This window comes from Poromitra crassiceps (genome assembly GCF_964638095.1).
Source record: "Poromitra crassiceps genome assembly, chromosome: 12".
Taxonomy (NCBI): domain Eukaryota; kingdom Metazoa; phylum Chordata; class Actinopteri; order Beryciformes; family Melamphaidae; genus Poromitra; species Poromitra crassiceps.
The window spans coordinates 18,414,208-18,436,160 of NC_139632.1; the positions used below are offsets into that span (position 1 = coordinate 18,414,208).

Below are 21,953 nucleotides of genomic sequence, written 5' to 3' on the forward strand. Positions count from 1 at the left end.
GCACCACAGCACATCTCTGTATCGGTGTGGAAAATACACACGCAAGTTCTGAGTTTCTCTTTGTGTGGTGCGCATCTCACAGGGATACAGGCACTGTGTCATGCCGTCACTCTGTGGTAGCAATACTAAGCTTTCCGTGGCTTCAAGCCTCTCCTGTTTAACAGGTAGGGTTCAAGGGTCACAATGCCAGCACCAAAACACCCCCCACCCTCCCAATGTAGAGGTTTCCAATTTACTTATAGATTTATATATAATAATATACCTTTCTGTTTTATGATGAAGATGTACAAAGAAAAACAAACAAAAACATATTATGTACATAAACAGTGTGTCTTGTTCACTAACAAATAGCCCCCAACAAGTAGCACAGTGTTGACAGCAAAAGGGGGGATTGGCTGTACTTGTAAAATTCCTGCATGACAAAACATCTACTGTGGGCCTCATACTGGTTTAATATGACTGAGTTAAGTTAACTTAACTCATACCTGCTTAACGACATATGACTCCAAGTTACTTAACTTAACTCATGCCTGTTTAATATGACTCTGAGCCGGGTATTTCTAGCCTGGGTGAACCCAGCCTTCAACGTCACGTCATAGGCTATGCCTGTAACGTACGTTTCTTCGTGACGGATAGCACAGAGGTCACGTGGAGGCTGGGTTTACCCAGGCTAGGGTATTGCAGAGTCGTTCTATGGAAAAGTGTGGTGTCTACAGTTGTACACTAGGCTTGGAAACAAACAATAGCATATTAAATATGAGAAAGGAAATGCCAGTAAAAGGCATTCAAAATGTCCCTGTGTACAAGCAGCACCAAGTGTTCCATCATGTTTTGGATGTTTTCAATACAGAATAAATAAGCTCCGGCACAGTCCAAAGTTAGCACCATTGTTTTCAGACTGTGAGTCAAGTACACACACTATTGCATTCTACACTGTCAACACATTGCAGGATAATAAAAAAAAGATTAAAAGAAAAACAAATCGCAAAAACAAATGGAGACTGACAGCATAAATATAATAATCTAAATTATACACAATTATACAGTCCGAGAATGAACCCCATTCACAGTACAAACATAGTTTACAAAAAACAAATTACATCATAAAACGCAAACAAAAAGCTGTGAAAACAGTCCAGTAGTTTGTGGTGGTTATGGTTCATTTTGTATTCCCAGTGTGAGGATATGCATGCATGAGTCTGTCTGTGTGTGTGTGTGTGTGTGTGTGTGTGCATGTGTTTGAACTAACTGCAGTATCACTCCACGTATTCATGTCCACATATAACATTTGAGTCCCATATATTTGCTTACAACTGCATTTTCCCAGCAGCAGGGATACATATGAACAAGTTTAGCTTAGAAAGTTTAAAATTCCTGCATGATTAAGAATGTATAGATACTCTGCTGCGGTCCCACATAGTAGTGTGATCAACCAAATCGACAGCTTATAAAAACAATACTATCAATAATTGCCAGAAATGATTTTGGATCTACAGTTTTACAGCAGATCCAGTTTTCATTGTAACTCTTTTATACCTTGATTCAGCTCAACTAAACTTCTTCAACTGTGTGGCCACAATTCCTAGAGATCAGTGGATATTTCTATTTCTTACCAGATAAAGAGTAGCTAACATTGTTCACTCAAAACAGTACGGTACTACACAGAGCATTATCTCAGAAAATGGATTCCATTAGGTATTTTTTTTAATAAACAAACGACAACTACTAAGCTCACCAGACTGCCACTGCCACCGTCTGACAGCTCCGCTCAGCATTATCAGAACCCCATTGACATTATTTTGCTAGCAATTCACCATATTTTCAAAAACAGGTTGAAGTGTATGAATCTTCAGGGTTTGTTTGATTCTCAATATCTTGTTCTTCAACATTCGTCTCCCTTGAGTTTAGCATTTCAATTAGAGAAGTTAATTGCAAAAGACCTAAACCTCCTATCCGCTTTTTGAAGCAAGCAATTAAAGGTAAGTTTCCCTGTATTTGTTAACACGTCTTATGCCGGAAGTGAAATTCAATGCCACACTTTTTTTTTCCTCGCTGCACTCCCAGTCCCACATCTAAAGTAGTGTAGCATGTCTTTCTACAAATGCTCTATTGCCTAATGTTAAGTCAAGGATACTTTTAAGTGAGTTACTAATGTGCTCACAGGCTTCAATGGAAAAGTGAATCAGGATGAAGTCACTGAATTGGAAGGTGACATCATTGGGTTTGTGTGTGTTTGTATCGATGTTTAATCACTGATAACATTAATGGTAAACACTGAGGTAAGATATGGAACACAACACTCCCAATGCTTTGGCTTAGAATCTGCTCAATGCATCACAACCCACTGAGATGCAAAAAAGCTCGACACAAATAGAAAAGAGAAAGTGGTGTTTACAACTGATCGTTGCAATGGGAGACCGTTTGCAACACTTATTAGAATGTATTCAATGTAGATTAATAGGTTTTGATCAATTCAGCTGCCAAGGACATTTTTTAAGTTTAGGATGTTCTGGTTTTATTTCAGTATTTGAAATGCTAAACTTAATTCAAAATAAAAATACATATTTGTGTACCTCTTCACTTAGAATTGAAGCGATTTGTGAATTAAATTAGTTTTTTATATTCTTTTTAAAGCTCATCTCATTCTAAATATTACATTTGAAGATATGGTGAATTATGAACATGATCAGAGTCTAATGAAAACAAACCACAACAAACTGTATCTTATAATGAACTATCCAGTGTGACGTTAGACCAAAACACACATTTCATTTCATTGAAGGAAGAAAACGGAGACAATAGAGCGCACACATGCAGAGATGGACAGCTGCATGACATGTGAGCAGAGTCCAGTGGACTGGTCTGTGTGTGTGTGTGTGTGTGTGTGTGTGTGTGTGTGTGTGTGTGTGTGTGTGTGTGTGTGTGTGTGTGTGTGTGTGTGTGTGTGTGTGTGTGTGAGCACGCGCGCACATGCAGGAGCGTGAGGTGAAAACTGGAGGGACCCTGGCATCTGGTGAGATGCAGGGTGAGCTGTCTGTGCTTACATGTTGTTAAAATGTCACATTATATTTCATTATTAAGAATAATTTACTGAACAAAGCACTAGATGCTATAATAGTGACTGGGGCACAAAAAAAAATGCTGATAACGGTCATACTATATAGAGCACCACAATGTGAAAGCAGACAGCTCCTTCAGTGCTGGACAGCAGCCAGCACTCATTGTCCCAACTAGAAACCCTATGTCTCCCTCCAAGTCCCACAGGCCCCACACTCCACACGTACGCATGACCAGTCCAAGACCTATGAATTCTGCTCAAGGTGACCATAGTGGTGTGGTGTGTGTGTGTGTGTGTGTGTGTGTGTGTGTGTGTGTGTGTGTGTGTGTGCGTGTGCGTGTGCGTGTGTGAGTGAGAGATCCCAGTACAGAAGCCGGTCTTGGAGGCGGTTGGGTTGTGCAGACATTTTGAAGCACCAGTGAGTGAGTAGAGTGCCCTGGTCCACACCTGGCCATTTGCATAGGTTACTTTAGGTTGAGGTAGATTTCATCAATTACCTGAAAGAAAGGTTAGATGAAAAGATTCCATGAGTGCTTTTCCACCCGAAATAGCTACATGTAGGTGGCAATAGGGGAGGGGTGGCAGAATAGTATTAAACAAAGTCACTTTCAAATTCCAAACCGTCTTACACAATGTTTACACTATGATATTAACCTAAAGTCTGAGTATTGACTTACCTTGTTCAAACAGAACAACAGCTTGTGGGAGCACAGAGAAAGCAGGTATCCTGTCCCTCTCACTCCCTACCAGTCTCTCTGTCTGTCTGTCTCTCACCCCCCCCCCCCGCCTCTGATTGCCCTTCGCCCTCCCCCTCTTCATCCTCCTCCCCTCCCCCCCCCCAGCCCTATCTAGGTCGGGAGCCCGGGAGCTGGGAGGTGGTGTAGGTGCCATGAGTGCCCTGAGTCCTCCACATGCTTCCCCCGCCGCCTCCTGAGCTGCTAGCCGACGGCGGCGGAGGGGGCAGCCGAGGGGGGTGGTGCACTGTGAAGGGGCGAGAGGAGGAGGAGGAGGAGGTGGACAAAGAGGAGGAAGAGAGGGAGGCAGTAGAAGCAGCAGCGGCAGACACAGAAGCAGAGGACACAGACGAGATGGAGTGAGAAAGGGACAACTGCGCTCTCTGGTGGTGGAGAGAGGAGTGGGACAGACGGGAGGAGAGGAAGGATTCGGATCGAGAGGAGGGGGGCGGGGCTTCGGAGTGCGTGGACAGCGAAGAGGAGGATGAGGAGGAGGGGGCGCTGTGCAGGGGTGGCAGGGGCGGCAGGGAGAGTGCGGGGGGAGAGGGGCTGTGTAGGACCGACTGGGTGCGGCCGTGCTGCGCCTGGGACAGCGAGAGGGGGAGGGGTGAGGCCTGGGACACGGACAGGGGGAGGGGCGAGGGCGCGGAGGCCAGCCGCGCGGAGGCCGGCTGGGGGGCGGTGTGCTGCTGGGTGTGGGAGGAGGGAGAGGGAGAGGAGGAGAGACTGAGCAGGGAGCCGAGGCCTCCAGAGGTGGGCAGCGCTGCCCCAAACTGATGGGAGGACACTGAGGGGACCACGTGGTGAAATATACCTGCAAATCATACAGCAGAGATGGAGGGGAGGGGGGAGACAGTGGAGAGAGGGGGGAGAGAGAGAGAGAGCAAGATAGAAGTGTGGCAAAGGGAGCGAGAGTGAGAGGGGGGACAAAGAGAGAAGCAGGGACTGAGCCAGGTTGTGCATAGCGGCAAGCAAGTCGTAGACAAGCACACAGAAAGCAAACAGAGTCAGTCCACTGTGACCAGGCTAAACCAAATCAGCAAAATCCATTTCTCTGCACAGTTTTCACAAATTGGACGAGTTGTCTTAGTGAAATGACTCTGATATAAACCTCCAACAGATACACCCACAGAAAATGAATAAACAAAAACAATGTGGCCTACACAGAACAGAATCACATCAAAATGATGATTTGTAAAGCAGGGTCTTATCAATTCACCAATCACAGAGAACGGGAGAAATTATTTCAATGTAGATTCTTGTATTTTCTATACTGGTAAGCGTTCATCCTATTAGGGATGCAGCATTTTCCAAGGGTGTTTCCAAGTTTTGCTCTCAGCAGCCAGTCAATGTCAAAGCAAAGCAGTGCCAAGAGTCAGTCAGTCAGTCAGTCAGTCACATGGACAGATGGACAGCAGCATTGGGCTTCCACTTACCTGCCTCTATTAGCAGGCCCATTCCCACTGACTCGCACTCTTCTTTGATCAAGATGAGCCCACTCTATAACTAAGACCTCATTCTAACAGCTGAACCATCCTGAGTCTAAGACAGCACTTTACAATTAAGATCAGTTTATCATCAGTTGTCCTCACCTCCAGCCGCTCCCCCCGCCAGCCCAGCACTTGAGAAGCTTCCCAGGGCAGAGTGTCCGTTGACCAACCGCGAAGCCCCACTCGCCGTGGGCGCGCCTGTCTGGGCCCCAAACAGGGTCTGTAAGACAGAAGCCCCTCCGAGCTGGAACGGAGGCCCCAGGTACTGTCCCACCGTGCCCACCGTGGCTGAGGACACGGCCACAGGACTGCCTCCCACCTTCCCGCTCAAAATGCCCCCTCCACTGCTGGCAGCTGCAGAGATGAAGAGGTTTTGGCTGGCCAAGCTGCTGGTGCTCTTCAGCTCCCAGTCCCCCCGAGGGGCCTTCTTCTGGAGGGCCTGGCCCCCCCCGCCCCCCTGAGCACCCCCGCTGCTGCTGCCGCCGCCTCCGCCCCGGGGCCCCGCCTCCTGACTGAGGAAGGGGTTGGGGCTGATGTAGTTGGAGGCCTCTCCATCACTCCCTTTCCTCCCCTGCTGCTGTTTGTGGTCAGAGTCTGAGTCTGTGCCCCGGCCGGACCCCCCCATGCCGAAGGGAGAGCCGCCCTGTCTCAGGTCAGAGCCGGGCTGCTTGAGGTCGGAGATGGGCGAAAAGGTGGATTTCCATTTGCTGGTCGAGGATAAGGAAGACGAAGAGGAGGCCTCGCTGCCTGTGCTGTTACCGCTGCTGCTACCCGATTTCCTCCCTGGTGGACAGAGAGAGAATTGGCAGTTGGCATTAAGCCGAAAAAGTGCTAGATAAAGCTTTTCTCTTTCAACTCCTCATTCCTCCACCTCCTTTCAACTACTCAACAAAAGCATTTTGAGTTTCTTACCTCTCTCACCATCCCCTGTTCTACTGGGTCCATCTCTGCTCTCCAAGGATATAGTGGCAATTTTTCTTTCAATTCTAAAGAAGAAATGAACTACATTACTAACAATGAACAACCAAATAATAAACAAACAATTAAGAAATATGCAGCATTACAGCATTTAGCATGCAAGTGGACCAAAACTGGGTCACTGGTATTTAAGTCAACAGATATAAAGTCATCAAGCACTTTATTAAGAACACCTTACTAATAGTGGGTAGGTATCAGCTTTCAGCTCAATGTCAACCGGCTACCAAAGTAACATCCGTCTAAAGGTTCGACATGTTGCATTCTGAGATGCTTTTCTGCTGACCACACTTCTAAAGAGGTTATCTGGTTACTGTAGCCTTTTGTGTCAGTTCCACCCAGTCTCCTCTGACTGCTCTCATCAACAAGACTTTCTCACTGGGTGTTTTTGTTTTTTCGCACCATTCTGTGTAAACTGTGTGAGACTGTTGTGTGTAAAAAAGTTTGAGAATGTGAACATTAACTGATGCTGCTGACCTACATCTACATGATCTTATGCATTATCCTATCTTATTGATCTTATGCATTGATCTTGTGCATTATCGTATCTTATTGATCTTATGCATTGATCTTGTGCATTATCGTATCTTATTGATCTTGTGCATTATCGTATCTTATTGATCTTATTCATTGCGCTGCTGCAACATGATTGTCTGAATGGATAATTTCTTAAATGTTCAGGTGTTCCTAATAAAGCGCTGGTGAGTGTATATTACCGTGAGCTGGAGCTGTCAGCAGGGTATCCTGAGTCCTCGTCATCAGAGCTGGGGGCTGAGGAGTAACGGCTCGTCCCATTCACCTCGAGGGGGCGTTCTCTCTTCAGGATGGGAGGCTGGTCAAGGTCAAGCCCACAGGGGCTGCGGCTTGACTGCTCCGGGGAGGAGATGGCCGCAATCTCCAGAGGCTGGTTGATGTTGTTCACCTGTCAGGACAAAGGACATCCAGACCACAATGATGGGGACACAGGCTTCAATGAGGGACAATCAGTGCATAACAGTATTATTGTGGACACAGACGCCTACAATAGCTAAGGTTACAGACACACCAATAATAAAATGCTGACCTTACAAGACAATTCTCCAGAGTAGACTACTTATGTTTAAACTTGATCTGTAGTATCCGTACATAGTATGATCGCACTATTTTACATGACATTTGGTGTGCAGGCTTCAATAACTTAAATTTAAGGCTTTTTAAAACCTGTTTAATGCCACTACTGTCAAAAAAGAAAAGAAAAACTTAAAATTCAACTTAAACATGAAAAGTGTACATTAGTTAGAAGAGTGGATTAAGATACAGTTTAATGTGTTATAATTAGAGAAGTGTCCATGTGTGTGTGTGTGTGTGTGTGTGTGTGTGTGTGCGTGTGCGTGTGTGAGCAGAATTTCAGCTGGCCACAGCTGTGCCGTTTTACGTGCAATCGGGCTGAAACTTTCAGGGGGTGTAAAGAGCACCCGTGCGGGTGAGGGGTGACCTGACTTAGGCGATTGCCCTAATTACCTCATCAGTGATGTCATCAGTGATGATGTCATCAGTGATGTCATCCTTCCTGGCTGAGGCAAGTTCAGTGATGATGTCATCAGTGATGATGTCAATTTTGGCCGGCCACAGCTATGGCGTTTTACGTGCGATCATCCTTCCTGGGTGAGGCTATGCGTGGGCGAGACTGCTAGTGTGAGAAAAAGTATATGAAAGTATATGAAAAACGGACACCTAACTTTGACAAAATATGACTTTCATGTAAAGCACATGACAGTTTACAATTACAGCTGTGAGTAACGCACAGTGTACCTGGCTACGGGAGCTGCTTTAACCAAACACGTGCAATGCTTCGTGCAGTTGGGTCGGATTGAGGTCAGATCACATTCCCACGACAAACAAACAGCTCCAGGGTTTGTTTGAAGCCGGACCGGGACCACCTCTTCAACAGGTTTTGGTCTGGTTGTTTCGGTCCGTACCTGAGTGTGATTGCTATGTTCACACCTGCCCAACTGAACCATACCAAAGGGGGAAACAAACCAGAGTTCGATTCAACCGACCTAAACAAGGCAGGTGTGAAAACGCCCTAAGAGCTCTGACATTTGAAAGAGTCCTGAAACTGTATTTAAGACGTACAGGCTGTGATTGTCTGCCGGGGGATTTTGCGTACCTGTAGACATCCTGGTGACTGTGTCCAGTGACTCACCATGGAGTTGATGTTGAGTGGGGATCCTGAGGAGTGGCTATTGGAGCCGAGCCCAGGGAATGACCTCCTCTTTGGGGATGCGCAGGCTGTGACAGCGCCCACCGAGCTGCGCTTCCTCCTCCCCCGCTTACGGCCCTCTTGAGAAGCGAGGCTGTGGGAGGAGTGCGATGACGACGTGTGTGTGGGCGTGTGGGTGTGCGAGCCGGGGGACTGGTGGTGGTGGTTTCCATGGTTACTGTGGTGTCCCTGCTTGGCCGAGTTGTTGGGATGATGGTGGAGGCGGGACGCTCCAGCCGCGCCGCCTCCACCGCCGGACGAAGAGGAAGACGAGGAGGAAGAGGAGGAAGAGGAGAAAAACATTCTCCGTCGCGATTCGGTGTCCTGGGGCTCTGTGTCGGACTCGTCCGCCTGGTGATCCTGCCCGTCTTCTGGAAGAATCCTTGGAGGTCCGTCTGCGTACTGGAGCACCCCTCCAGTGTTGAGCGGGGGGCTGTGGATGGGGCCTCCCCGGCCCAGCGGTCCCGTCAGAGGCATGTTGGTGTGTGGAGGAGGGGAGGGAGAAGCACCGTCATGGTCCTCGGGGTGGGAACCTCCATTCATCAGCCCTGAGCTGGAGGAGTAACCTAGAGAGAGACCAAACAGGTGAGGAAGATGTGCTGGAACAAGTTACCGTAGTCAATTATTACATATATCATAAAATAGAGAACTGAATCACCTTCACTTTTAGTACACCTGTCACAAATGTGAGGAAATAGTATGGTGGAGGGAGATAATGTGACATGTAACCATTCAGGAATATGTGAACACCGGTATGTAGGCTACCGATGCCAATGATAATGTATATAAAGTGATTGTGGTGAAATTCTTACCATTGGTCTGACCTGTCTGAGACACAGGACTTGGTGTACTCCTCTGTAATCACAAACACAATAATCTCTCAAGACAGATTTTCGATTTGCATGAAAATCTGCTGTCATTTTCGAAGAAAGTCCGGATAATATCGCTAGCGGCCACTAAAATTAGCATAAAGGGGCACAGCCGGGCGAACTGAGCTCCGGTTCCGGTTATTCAGGTATTGAATCGAGCTCCGCCCCCAGAGGTGGTTATTCAGGTATTGAATTGAGCTCCGCCCCCAGAGGTGGTTATTCAGGTATTGAATTGAGCTCCGCCCCCAGAGGCGGGATTTTTTTGTAACTGATGGATTCCCAGATTGCAAACACAGAAACTGTAACATTATGTAAAATCTATGCATTTACAGTTGAGTACAAAATGTACAGTGTGTGCGTGTGTGTGTGTATAACCACTGCAGTTAATCCTACATCAATCATGGTTTATCTTAAGGAGAATACGTCAATCTTTCAAACTCCACAAGAGCAAGAAACGGAACCTCTCTACCTGTTCAGACATTGTAAGCTTCAGTGTTTCTCCTATATGCACTCAGCAGTGGGGGTCAGCCACTGCTGAAATATGATCTCTGCTGCTGAGTTATTATTTTTTAACGAGGAGAGGGAGGAGAAGAGTGGATTGTGCTCCACCCCCCAAAGGGCACATGCTTCATTCACCTCCACTGCTACAGCTCCATCATAGGGGAAACATTGTATGAGCACTCAGCACCAGTTACACGTCTAGCTCATAAATGTCCTCATAGTATGAGTAGTACCCACCAGTCTCTCAGCACGGCTGGGCAGCACCACGCTGGCCAGTGGGATGCTGACTGGTAGTTTACTGGGGTGGACAGTGCTCAGAGGGATACTGATGGGAAGGCTTGTGATGGTGTTGTCACCCTGGACAGATGGGCTCTTTTCCTTACCACCCTATACGGTGAGGGAGAAAGAGGAAAATAAATGACAGACGGCCACGAAACTACATGACATATTCAGACAGGCAAGCAGAAAACTGTGTACGCACAGACAGAAAACTACATTACATTTCAAGACAGGCAAGCAGAAAACTGTGTACGTACAGACAGACAGAAAACTACATTACATTTCAAGACAGGCAGGCAGAAAACTGTGTGTGTAGACAAACAGACAAATGGGGCATGTGTACAGAAAGAAAGAAATGTACCCTCTCAGAGATCTTAGGAGTGGTATTCTGGGCATCAAAGGAGTTGGGAGAGGGACAGCTCGGTTTGGCTCCAAGTGGAGAGGTAACACCACCCAGTTCCCCCCTACAAAACATAGGCAAATATGGCTTTTTAGCTATTTAGATGTTTGTTGCCTACGACTCTTAGTTAACTACTTTGGAGAACTTCAGGTTCTGAGCTAAGAAGAAAGAGTCCTGGTGCCCACCAACCTGTGTGCGGCCAGCCCCAGACCTCGGAAATGAGCAGAGGTGGGATCCTGGTTGAGGTGCCTCCGCAAGGCGATCTTGGCCGGGGAGAAGCGGGTGTAGTCGGGGAGAGCGTGGGAGAAGCCTAGGTGCCGCAGTCTGGCATCAGAGGTGGTGGGCACTATCTCATGGTCCGGGGAGATGGGCAGATAGCGGGAGAGGAGCTCCCCCTTGCTGTTAGACCGGTCAAAACAGGGTGAGCCAGTGCCATTGATGGACAGCTCCGGACTGAGGCCATTGAGGAGTGGAGCCGAAGACATGCCGAGCTTAGAGGAGTCGAGGTCCATGGAAGAGCGCGACTCCAGGCTCTTCCTGTAGGGGGAGCCGTCACAGGGGCTGTAGGATTTGAGCTGAAGCAGCTCCTGCTGCCTTTGACTCTTCTCCAGCTCCACAATGCTGATCTACAAATAGACACCAGGTGGAGCCATCACACAAGGAAACATAGCATACAACACTACTGAAAATCTATAACATTTTGTTGAATTCTTGCTTTCTATGGCAGAACAGTGATGGCTGCATTTCATAAGATCTTCTTGAAAGCTACACTTTGGATGAAGTAACTTAATTAAGTTAATTTCTGTAAATGTCTGTCCAAAGGACAAACAGGGGAGGCAGGATAGAGACAGTCCGCATGTCTGGGAACGCCCATACAGGCTCTAGGAACCCCCACAATAGACGCTGGGTTAGCCTGGGGGCGGGGTCAGGGTGGGGTAAATTCCCCCGTTCTATCCATTCAGCAAAGTTAGAATTTAGCTGATAGCCCAGCCCAGGCAGACACGATCGGGGATTTAACCACCGCACTAAACACACATCTGAGCAGACGTCTTGTGCTCTGCTCTAGAACCCCCAAACATGTAGTTTAGAGCCGCAGCACCGTCTTTTGGTGAGTCAGCCAATGAGATATATCGGCGGTTTTACCCCACTCGCGCGCCAGCCGTTTAACATTTTGTGGGCGTTCCCAGACATGCGGACTGTCTCTATAAAATAGGCCAGAGAGAAAGCAGCATGGATGGAGGAGCGTAAAGAGAGAAGGGAGAGGGATGCAAGCAGAGAGTTCCCCAAACTTTTGAGTAGCCAGTCAGATTGAAAAAGTAGCCGGATCATGTTCGCGGCGTTTGTTCTAGTGGTCCTTTTCCCAATTAATAAACAAACCTCAAATATGTATCCATGAGTGTGACAATTGAAATAATACAAATAAACATTCTTATAAAGGCCCAATGCTCAATTTAATTATAAATAAAACAATATCCATATTGCAAAACACAAACAGGCAATGTATATTTTTAAGAACAAAGAAAATACTAATAACTATGTTTCCCACAGGATTTGGAGATTGTAATGGGTAGACATTGCTTGGACCCTCTTGGGGGGTTCGGGGGGCCATGCCCCCCTGTAAGACAAATTAGTACATTTTAAACTAAAATGCATGAATCGGGTTCACTTTGAGAACCAATTTAAGAGGCTAGATCAGGGGTGGGCAATTATTTTTCATGGGGGGCCACATGAGAAACCCAGATTGTTGCTGGGGGCAGAACAAATATTGTCATGCCGTAACTCAGGAACTTTGATGATGGAGGACCACAAAAAAATGTCCTCGCTACCAGAGGGCCAGATTTTGCTGAGGGTTGGGAGCCAAACGGCGCCGGCATGGAAAGATGTGGGGCATTTGAAGTCAGGTTTAGAGGAATAACTAATTTTAAATTAACAGTTGTGATGTCATTATTCAGTATTAAATACCATTATTTGATCCTTTTCTCACTCACTCCTATGTCACCACTTGTTATAACAGAAGTGGAGTATTGGCCAGAATGACATGAACATTTGGGCACTTATTCAGCGGGTATGTTGTATGTTGCGTTCAGGTGCACTGTATTTTTTTTTTTACAGTGTATAAAGTAACCGGTAGGCCAGAGGCCAGTAGGCGGAGAAATCGCCGGCTACCGGGACTTGGGGAACTCCCTGTGCAAGGACTTGGAATGGCAGAACAGTGGTGGCTGCATTTCATAAGATCTTCCTGAAAGCTACATTTTGGATGAAGTAACTAAGTTAATTTCTGTAAATGTCTGTGCAAAGGACAAACAGGGGAGGCAGGATAAAAGAGGCCAGAGAGAAAGCAGCATGGATGGAGGAGCGTAAAGAGAGATGGGAGAGGGATGCAAGGACTTGAGATGCAAGGAGGAGAAATGGCATCATCCAATGGACTGAGGTAGGCATGAACTGTTGTTGACCTGCAGCTCCAAGCAGTGTCTCTGTTTCTCCGAGATCTGTCTCCGCAGGGCCTGCTTCTCCTTCAATAGATTATCCAGACACAGAGAGCCCCAGTCTAGCTTCAGCTCCTCACACCGAGACTTCAACTGGAATACAGATGCACATTTATTGTTATTCATTTGTGTTAACTTTGTTTATATACCAATGTGTGTCCAGTTAACAGACAAAGCATCTGACCAACAGTGGAGATTTGCATAGACCTTTATCACAGAACTGATTTTTCTTTCTTTTTTTCAGATTTCCCCCCATTTTCTCCCCAATGGTACTTGGCCAATTCCCGGGCGGTGCCCCACCCCCTCTGCCGATCTGGGGAGAGCCGTAGACACACACACGCTTCCTCCGATACATGTGCAGTTGCCAGCAAATCGTGTAAAAAAAAGTACCCACAGCAAATCGTGCCTGTGTGGACGCCCGACCAAGCCGGAGTAACACGGGGTGCGAACCTGCAACCCTCAACTGAAGGTTAGGGTTGGCTTTGAACATTAATAATTTGAGTATGTGTCAAAAGTAGAACATTTAGACGAAACCGATTGTCAGAGGAAGTCAGAGGGAAATATGGTCAATGTTAGCGGGATAGGATAATGGTTGACTGTTTCATGAACTCATTATGGTAAACAACAGAGAAAGTGCTCTTCCAAAGTGAAATACACTTTAGCATTTACATAATGTAGTACAACCCGGTCATGAACTAGATGTAACAAACACCGTAACACACATGCAGAGAGGTGGGAAGCCGTGATAACGGGTGTGAACCACTGGGGATGATACCGTAATAACAGGGTGGAGGCGCTAACAACAGAGTTGCAGGTTGCGAGGTCTCACCAGTAGCAGGCTGTGGTCTCGCAGCTCGGCCATGTCTCTCTCAAGCTGCTTGGTCTGCTCCTTGAGCTGACGGTTGTGGGCCGAGATCTCCTTCTGCGCCTGCAGCAAGTCCTCCACAGTCAGGGCCTTCACTCCCAGCTGACCATCACACACACACACACACACACACACACACACACACACACACACACACACACACGAACACACACGAACACACAAGCAGGCAGATCGTGAAACCACTGGATGCAAACTCATTACTCCACACAGCATGCTGTCTCTCACACACACCCCACCTTTGACTGACTGAATCCTGCTTATCCGCACAATCACTGGTATAAGCTATTCAGGTTATCCATCAATTTTGATGTGTCTGTGGTTAATAAAAGTTTTAGGTTCAGCAGGATAATCTTCACAAACGAGGACCACTTTTATGAATTTTGAAACATTTTCTGAAAATCAAGTTAAAAAACGCATTTACACAAAAAAAGTCATAAAGTGTGGTCCATGTTTGTGAAGATTATCCTGCTAAACACAAATGACCACTCCCATAAACTTTTGTTAACCACAGACGTTATTTCATGCATTTAACCGAAATCCTCATTCTAAAACCCCACTTACTTTTCCCCCTATGAGCCGAAGTGCTACTTCCAGACTCCTTCCTGTGGTACTCTATTGGCCAGATGTAAATATAGGACGGTCACTGTGCTGGATGTAAATAGGACAGTTGCTGCTCACGCTGTTGTCTGTGGGTCTTTACAGCTGTGATATGGAGGGCAGTAAAGGAGCGGTTCTCACCTCATCTAGTTTGGTCTGGAAGAGACCTTTGATCTTCTCTTTGTGAGTCTGACACACAGAGTGCAGCTGCTCCGCCTGCCCTGACAGGTCCCTGTGTTTTTGCTAGAGACAAAGAGGAAATTAAGAATATAGAGAAGATTTGGGCAGGGGGGCATGGGGTATGGGCAGAGGGGTTACAAGGAAAAAGAAAAAGCCTTGAGAGTTTCATCAGTAATGAGTCAGACATGCTCAACTATGGCTCATGTTACACTTGTCATTTCTGTGATCTTTTAGATCTGATTTGAATGTTTTGGATTTTATTAAGTCTCAATGCTGCATGTCCACTTGACCTGAAAATTACAATTACAATTTCCCATTTGGCAAACGCTTTTATCCAAAGCGACATACATATCAGATTTGAATACAACACAACAATGATCTAGTCAGGAGAGAACGACGAGAGTAACTGCCATCAAGCTAAGTTCTGGTCCAACAGGACATAGGTGCTAACCAGGCAATGCATAGTAGAGGCAATGCATAGAGGCAATTCATTGAGGCAGATATAGTTTTTTTTCTCTCGTAACACAGTCTTATCAGGTAAGAAGGTGTTCACTAAAGAGCTGGGTCTTTAGCCTTTTCTTAAAGATTGAGAAGGACTCTGCGGATCGAATGGAGTCCACCACCGAGGAACCACAGAAGAGGAGAGTCTCTGGCTAGTGACTTAGGGCCTTGTTGTGGTGGCAGTACCAGACACCGCTCCCTGGCAGAGCGCAGTGGGCGTGAGGGAGCGTAGTTCTGAATGAGCTCAGCCACGACACAGCCTGACAACAGCCCAAGTCCAAATCTAACCCAGAAACAAAGATCCAAAACACTTACTGGCCGGCAGGCTATCTCCTATGTCCTAGATGTGAGTTTGTTCTGCTTTGGAACTCAGTTCAAACTCTCTTTTTAAGAGTTTAGTGAAAACCCTGCCCCTTTCACATTTCCACTAGAAACCAACAGAGAGAGGGCGTGTCCTGCATCAGCTGACCCACCTATCAAAACTTAAGAGAGTGAAACGAGGAAGTGCTCAGCCACTACAAAGCCTATGTCAAAATCTATTCAAAACATTCAAAACACTTACTGACCAACTGCTATCTCCGTTGTCCTAGTTCCGAGCTTGTTCTGCTAAGATAGCGGTTATGTATTGTCTGTGACTGTAATTTTTTAAATCTTTGTCCGCATTACTATTTCCTGCTCTCTCGCTTAATACACATTGTGGCTAGATATCATCCAGACTGCTTAGATTCCCCTCAGATCCATTCCACTTAATATGTCCCGGTGTGTGGACCGATAATAAAAGTCAGAAAGAAATGACAAGTGACATCATAGCCAATGATGTCTACAGGGGCACGACTGTTTACCTTCTCTTCTTCTAGAAGCTGCTGCAGGTTGGAGCGGTACTGAGGAGTCTTCATGTAGGCCATAAACTGGAGGTACTGAAGCTTGATGTTATCTGTGACAAGATGGGGAGAGAGATATATTATTAGAGCAGTTCCTGAGCTGCATGTGATGTCAGGGTGGAATAAAGGAGCTAAGATTCCCAACAGCCTGACAGAGACTGACTGAGAGACTGACATGTCCTAGTGATAACGCTAGAGTAGGTTAGCTGGTAATACATTTTAAACATCTTAAATCATCTTAAATTGGGAGGAGTAGTATTTTCTGCCATGCTGCTAGTATGCTATGCATGTGTATGCTAACAGAAAAAACAGGCTTGAGGAGTATCACAAGGACTGAGTCTCTCGAGCCACAGCATATATTCACTTCTATCGTGGCTGTGATTTTCTCATCTTCGACAAACATTTAAGACTGAAATTCATTCTGAAAGCATTAATATTGAGGATGCAATTAAGCAATAAGCCACAAGGGGCCAAGCTTAGAGTGATTTTAAAACAGCTATGAGGTATTCTTAAGTGCAAGATAATGCATAGTGACTTATTTTACATTTATAAAACGTCAGTTTTATAAATACCAATTGCAATAACAAATAAAAAAAGTTCAACAAATCTTTTATTTTGATAAATAATAATTACGGTACAGATACTTAAATGGTATTCTTCAACCAAGCAATACTATTCTATCTTCTATCTTATCTTGCTACTCTGCACCAAAATAAAAGGTATCTAAATGGTCCGAGCTGCTCCGGTTTTCTTCATTCTACTTTGTTGCTGCGTCCCTCCTCTGTGATGCACCGGACCTGCCTGCAATAGCTGAAGCGCAGTGGGACTCCCTCTACTCAAAACTATTCTATCTCAGGGATGAGCAGGGATTTTTGGTTAGTGCTTCGACAATTAAACGGTCGACGCCGGTGTGCGCTATGAGGTATTTTACAACTCTGAGGGTGACTCAGTCAATCAGAACTACTAGGGACGCTTTTGTTATGAGACTTGAAGCTCACCTAGCAGTTGTTGCAGACCAGGAGGAGTTGGGCTCAGCAGTAGTTGACCAGAGGCATAGTGCTGGACCTTGGGAGGTAGCTGGTAGAAAGGACTCTGAGGTGACCGGTATGCATCTGTACACACACAAAAGGCAAACACATCCCCGTCAAAATTTTTATTTTCTCCCCAATTGTACTTGGCCAATTTTCTCATCCTGCTGCCCCGGTCGCTGCTCCGCCCTCTGCCGATCTGGGGAGAGCCATAGACTAGCACCATGTTTCCTCTGACACATGCGCAGTTGCCAGCCGCTTCTTTTCACCTGACAGCGGGGAGCTCCACCGGCAGGACGTAGCATGTGGGAGGATCACGCTATTCCCACCAGTTCCCTTCCGCCCCGAACAGGCGCCCCGACCAACGAGAGGAGGCGCTAGTGCAGCGACCAGGACTATCCTCGTTAAAGTTAAATGAGTCAACGGCTTGTAAGCCAATCTAGGAAACACAGTACAGCTCTATAGCAGCCTCATCCCCATCTGTAATGTGAGGAAGCTGGAGGTTTTGCCTGACTGGTTTCATGTTCCCATTTAGGAGAAGCAAATGGGTAAGGTAATTAAATTTGAAGGTGAGGCCTGGTACAGTGTGTGTGTGTGTGTGTGTGTGTGTGTGTGTGTGTGTGTGTGTGTGTGCGTGTGCGTGTGTGTGTGCCCTCTGACCCTGAGGGGGTGCTGCAGATAGGGTCTTGGCGTGCAGCAGCTCCAAGGCGCTCTGACTCTTCTTGCTCTTCCTCTCAGCAGCAGTCACGGCAGCTTTCTTGGGCCGACCGCGCTTCTTGTTGTTCAGCTTGCGACCCCTGGACAGGAGTCTGCTTCTCCGGGGTTTGGGAGAGGCTTTCACCACTGGCGGGGGCACGCTGGGGCAGACCTCCTCGCCACAGGAATCCTGCTGTAACACACGTACACAAACACACACACATATAGAGCACAGAGAGATTGCTGACCGAAGTGCAAAAAAGGTTGAAGTTTTTCTGGAACAGTTTAATTTAGGCTGGTTAAGTTTAGTAAAGTTCAGTATCTATCAGGCCTATGTGTTGACTTCTACACAAACTAACAAATCCTTACATGCCCTACCTTGCTTTGCTCTTTAGGCTTGGTGGGAGTGGTGCGGTTGCTTTTACTCTCCTTAGTATCCTTCCGCCTAGCTGCCTCTTGCTCATCCTGAAATGAGAGGGAACTTCTTCAGTGTTTGATGCGGTAAATGGTCAGTATGGAACTGCGGTGACATTGTCAATGCAATAAGGGATGAAAGCAATACTTACATTATTATTACTTGCCCTGAGTTTAGGATTTTTGAGACTAGAAAAATAGTTTTCAAGCTGAAAAAGACAGAACACAAAATAATAGAAAATTAGACGCATCGCAGAGCAATCACATCCTGTTGTCAGAATTCTCCCCAGTAGAATTGAGTGAGGGTTACGTCCGCAAGAAAACACTAAAAAACTCAAACAACAACAACAAAATAATCACATCCGTAAGCCTGGCACAGACAGAAAAGTGATTTTACCTTCTGAAAGAAATGTGCAACACAAAGAACGTGCAACAGTGATAACGAAAGGCTCTGGTACTCACTATGGTGCGGTCTATGGTATGCAGGTAGTAGGAGACTGGCTTTCCAGTCCAGGACACGGAGCCCCTCAGTGGAGAAAGCTCCACCACACGCATTATTGTGCCAATGTCTGCAGGACAGAGAGGGAAACCATGGAATTGCATTCCCAAAGCAGGACACAATGAGATTTGATCATGTGCATTTCAAATAAAATCTGCTACTTACCACTCAAGTTTCGACTGTTTATTCTAAAATTTAAAGGTGCAAAAGGTTTTGAGGATACAATTTTCCCACCTGGAAAGAGACAATAAATAAAAATCATTCTATGAAAGCATTTCACTTAATTCTCTTTTAAATGCTATACATTGAACACATAGCTGTTTTTCCGTACTACATTAGGCAAACACAATGATCAATAATACTATTACTCTCGAATAAATACAGTAATTAATATATACATTAATCATCCTGTCATGTGTATCTTTTAAAACTCAAGTGGCAGAGAGGGGGGTCATGAGGTCATAAGGCTGTTGGGGTCAAATGTCAAGTTCCAAGTGTTGACACAGCTGCTATTGGACACCATCACCTTTGTTCTTAATCAGTGCCAAGAACAGCTGAAAAAATACAACTTTCCAACAAATACAACTTTCCAATGAACGCAGGCGTCACTCCCAACACCAATAATACAAATGCCTTGGCGTTTCCAATACAGATCAAAAGGTCTGCTGGCATTTGAAGTCTATTAGCGCCTACTATTTAATAGCCTCATCTTCCAGGCTTTGATCAGCTTGCTCCAGAAAGTCTAGTAAAAACGTCTCTCCAATTGCTGTTTGGTGCAAGTGTGTTTGGTGCAAGTGTGTTTGCAGTCGGAACGTTTAGGCTCTCACTTTGTCAAGCTCTGCCCATTTTCAGGATGACTTCTGCAGCTGGCATCAGAAAAACATGTTGGATGCTGACGGAGCGCCACCATTGTTTTTAAAGGACAAAGTAGTCATAAATAATGAAAATCAACCTTATTTGGCCTCTGGAGAGTCGATCGCTGTGTATATGTGGGACAGCACGTAAGAGACGAGAATGGCAGAGATTGCCTTGCTGGCTAGCGATAGCAACGTAAAATACCCATACAAAAAAATCCCATTGACTTTTAGATGAGGGAACCGGAAGTGCCAACATCCAGGTCTCCCCAACTCATTCCTGTGGTATCTTATTTCATGATTTTCTCACGCACGCACGCACGCACACACACACACACACACACACACACACACACACACACACACACACACACACACACACACACACACACACACACACACAATGCTTCTGGAACAAGGTTGAAGAGACCTGGGTGAGCACAGAGCAAGAGGGTACTGAAGCAAGTTACTAAAAGTTACCAACCTTCCTTCATGTTAGCAAAACGCTCCTTCAGCTGGTGATCTACCTCTGGACCGAAGGCAAAGTTATTCACAAAAATAACACTGGAAGACAGACAGACAGACAGACAGACAGACAGACAGACAGAAGGAAACGCATTAGATATATGGCAGGCAGTGGGGAAGTCTTTCAACCAGAGAGGAAAGTGTGAGAAGAGCACATCTTTGTACAAAGTTTTGATGAGCGCAAGCTACATAAATGTGAGCATAATTTCCTCACATCAAAGCAGAACGTCTCCTGCTCTTAAATCATTTTCCAATAGACCTTATTCGATTGACATCACTCACATACTGGCACGCCCACCGCCGCCATATTGCCAACATAACGCAGCAGCTCTCAAGTGACAGCCTATGTGGAGCAGCGTTTATAGGAAGCTAGCCGCTGTTAGCGTTACCTGTATTGTTCCAATTGTGTTCGGATGGTGACCTGTGTTAGGCATGGCTGTAGTAATGACAGCAATAAAGTCCCCGTGTTTTGTTTCTATCTCTACCGTCCACAGACATGAAAGGAGCGAGACTGGGGATACGTCAGCAGCACAGGAGAGGTGTGTGGATAGTTAGTTGAGATAGTTGAGACAGGTGAAACTTTCGGACAGCTCCTCACAGCAAAGTCTGTTCACCTCGTTCTTTTGTTTATTTATTACAGGCATTAACGGCAGCATACAAATAACAACTGTGGGGTTTTTATTGCTGTCATTACCATCGCTATTTTGTAATGGAACAGAAACGACAATAAGGCTGTTACTAGTTGTCAGCTGCAGCGCTGTGTGCGCGCAGGACGGTATGTCAACAATATGGTGCCGTCCAGGGTTAGCGACTAAGGTCTATACATTATCTATGGAACTGCCTATAACGTAAAAAGCTGATGCTGATGTAAAAAGGCGTCTCCACATTGTATTTTTTTATGAAGTGTGAGTGTGTTAAGAGGAATTCTCCAATGTAAGAGGATAATGTAGCACAGAGCACAATGCATGATGCTAATACATTTTGTCTGCAGATTAAAGTAGTGAGGTCATTAACATTGGGGAGTTCACTCCACCAGAAATAGATTTATAAACGCAGCTTCCAAATGAGTACTTCTCTAGACTTCGAGAGAACCTGTGTCGTCTGTTACGTTTTTCCATGGCATTTTATTCATTTTCATATTTCACACGCGTTTTCCATGACTGGACGGCCAGGTTTTCCAGGACATGTGGGAACCGTGTCTTTCAGTCAGTAATTGTGACCAAGTTTTGGTACTCCACCTTGTGTTGGCTATCCTTTCTTTCCATTCTTCAGACAGAAAGTCGCCTCTCTCCAGCTGAAAAATATTAGAAACAACAAGTAAGCTACACAAACATGTCCACACTGTCTGCTGAAAGGACATAGTTTACTACATTAAAGTCAAATTAAACTTTGGTGAAATATTTACATTTCAGCACATGCATGCCTCTGTAGCTTTTCAATGCTCATTGATCAGCCACCAAAAGCAGCTGCTGTGGGGACCTGCAGTCAGCACTACTTTCCTACTTTACATTTAGAGATCCTTGTACTGAATGCTAGTGGCGAATGGGGCGGGGTGGGCAGGGGGAGGAGATGGGAGGGTGGGGGGGAGTCTGCAGAAGAACTAATGCCGAGTTCACACTATGCGCTCCGAGCCCTCTGCGAGCTGTTTTGGGGGCTCGGCGACAACCCCCACCCCTGATCAGAGGCAAATCACGTTGGCTGGGCGATAGCAAATCGGCGCTCACTTGTTAAGTGTGAACTGTCCACAGACGCGAGCGGGGAGCTCCCCCGAGCACTCACAGAGCAGTCACAGAGGTCCCACGGATATCTAGCATGCTTGATATCTAGTCGTGTCGGGAGTGTGGTCAGGAGAGAAGAG

The 21,953-nt window shown here is 46.1% G+C and overlaps 1 protein-coding gene across 1 annotated transcript in view; it reads right to left on the reverse strand.

Annotated features, from left to right (window-relative positions):
• Nucleotides 1-3,902: 3,902 nt before the first annotated feature.
• Nucleotides 3,903-21,953, reverse strand: part of dot1l (DOT1-like histone H3K79 methyltransferase) — a gene marked incomplete at both ends in the record, with an annotated part of 28,004 nt that continues 9,953 nt past the window's right edge. The window contains 21 exons of the mRNA XM_083647111.1: nt 3,903-4,606; nt 5,385-6,065; nt 6,195-6,268; nt 6,974-7,179; nt 8,443-9,065; nt 9,312-9,354; nt 10,107-10,256; nt 10,510-10,612; nt 10,738-11,174; nt 13,002-13,127; nt 13,864-14,001; nt 14,659-14,760; nt 16,041-16,132; nt 17,078-17,191; nt 17,768-17,996; nt 18,182-18,268; nt 18,385-18,426; nt 18,680-18,786; nt 18,882-18,950; nt 20,055-20,134; nt 21,334-21,389. Of these exons, the coding sequence (XP_083503237.1) occupies nt 3,903-4,606; nt 5,385-6,065; nt 6,195-6,268; nt 6,974-7,179; nt 8,443-9,065; nt 9,312-9,354; nt 10,107-10,256; nt 10,510-10,612; nt 10,738-11,174; nt 13,002-13,127; nt 13,864-14,001; nt 14,659-14,760; nt 16,041-16,132; nt 17,078-17,191; nt 17,768-17,996; nt 18,182-18,268; nt 18,385-18,426; nt 18,680-18,786; nt 18,882-18,950; nt 20,055-20,134; nt 21,334-21,389 (4,263 nt within the window). The remainder of the gene's footprint in view (nt 4,607-5,384; nt 6,066-6,194; nt 6,269-6,973; nt 7,180-8,442; nt 9,066-9,311; nt 9,355-10,106; nt 10,257-10,509; nt 10,613-10,737; nt 11,175-13,001; nt 13,128-13,863; nt 14,002-14,658; nt 14,761-16,040; nt 16,133-17,077; nt 17,192-17,767; nt 17,997-18,181; nt 18,269-18,384; nt 18,427-18,679; nt 18,787-18,881; nt 18,951-20,054; nt 20,135-21,333; nt 21,390-21,953) is intronic.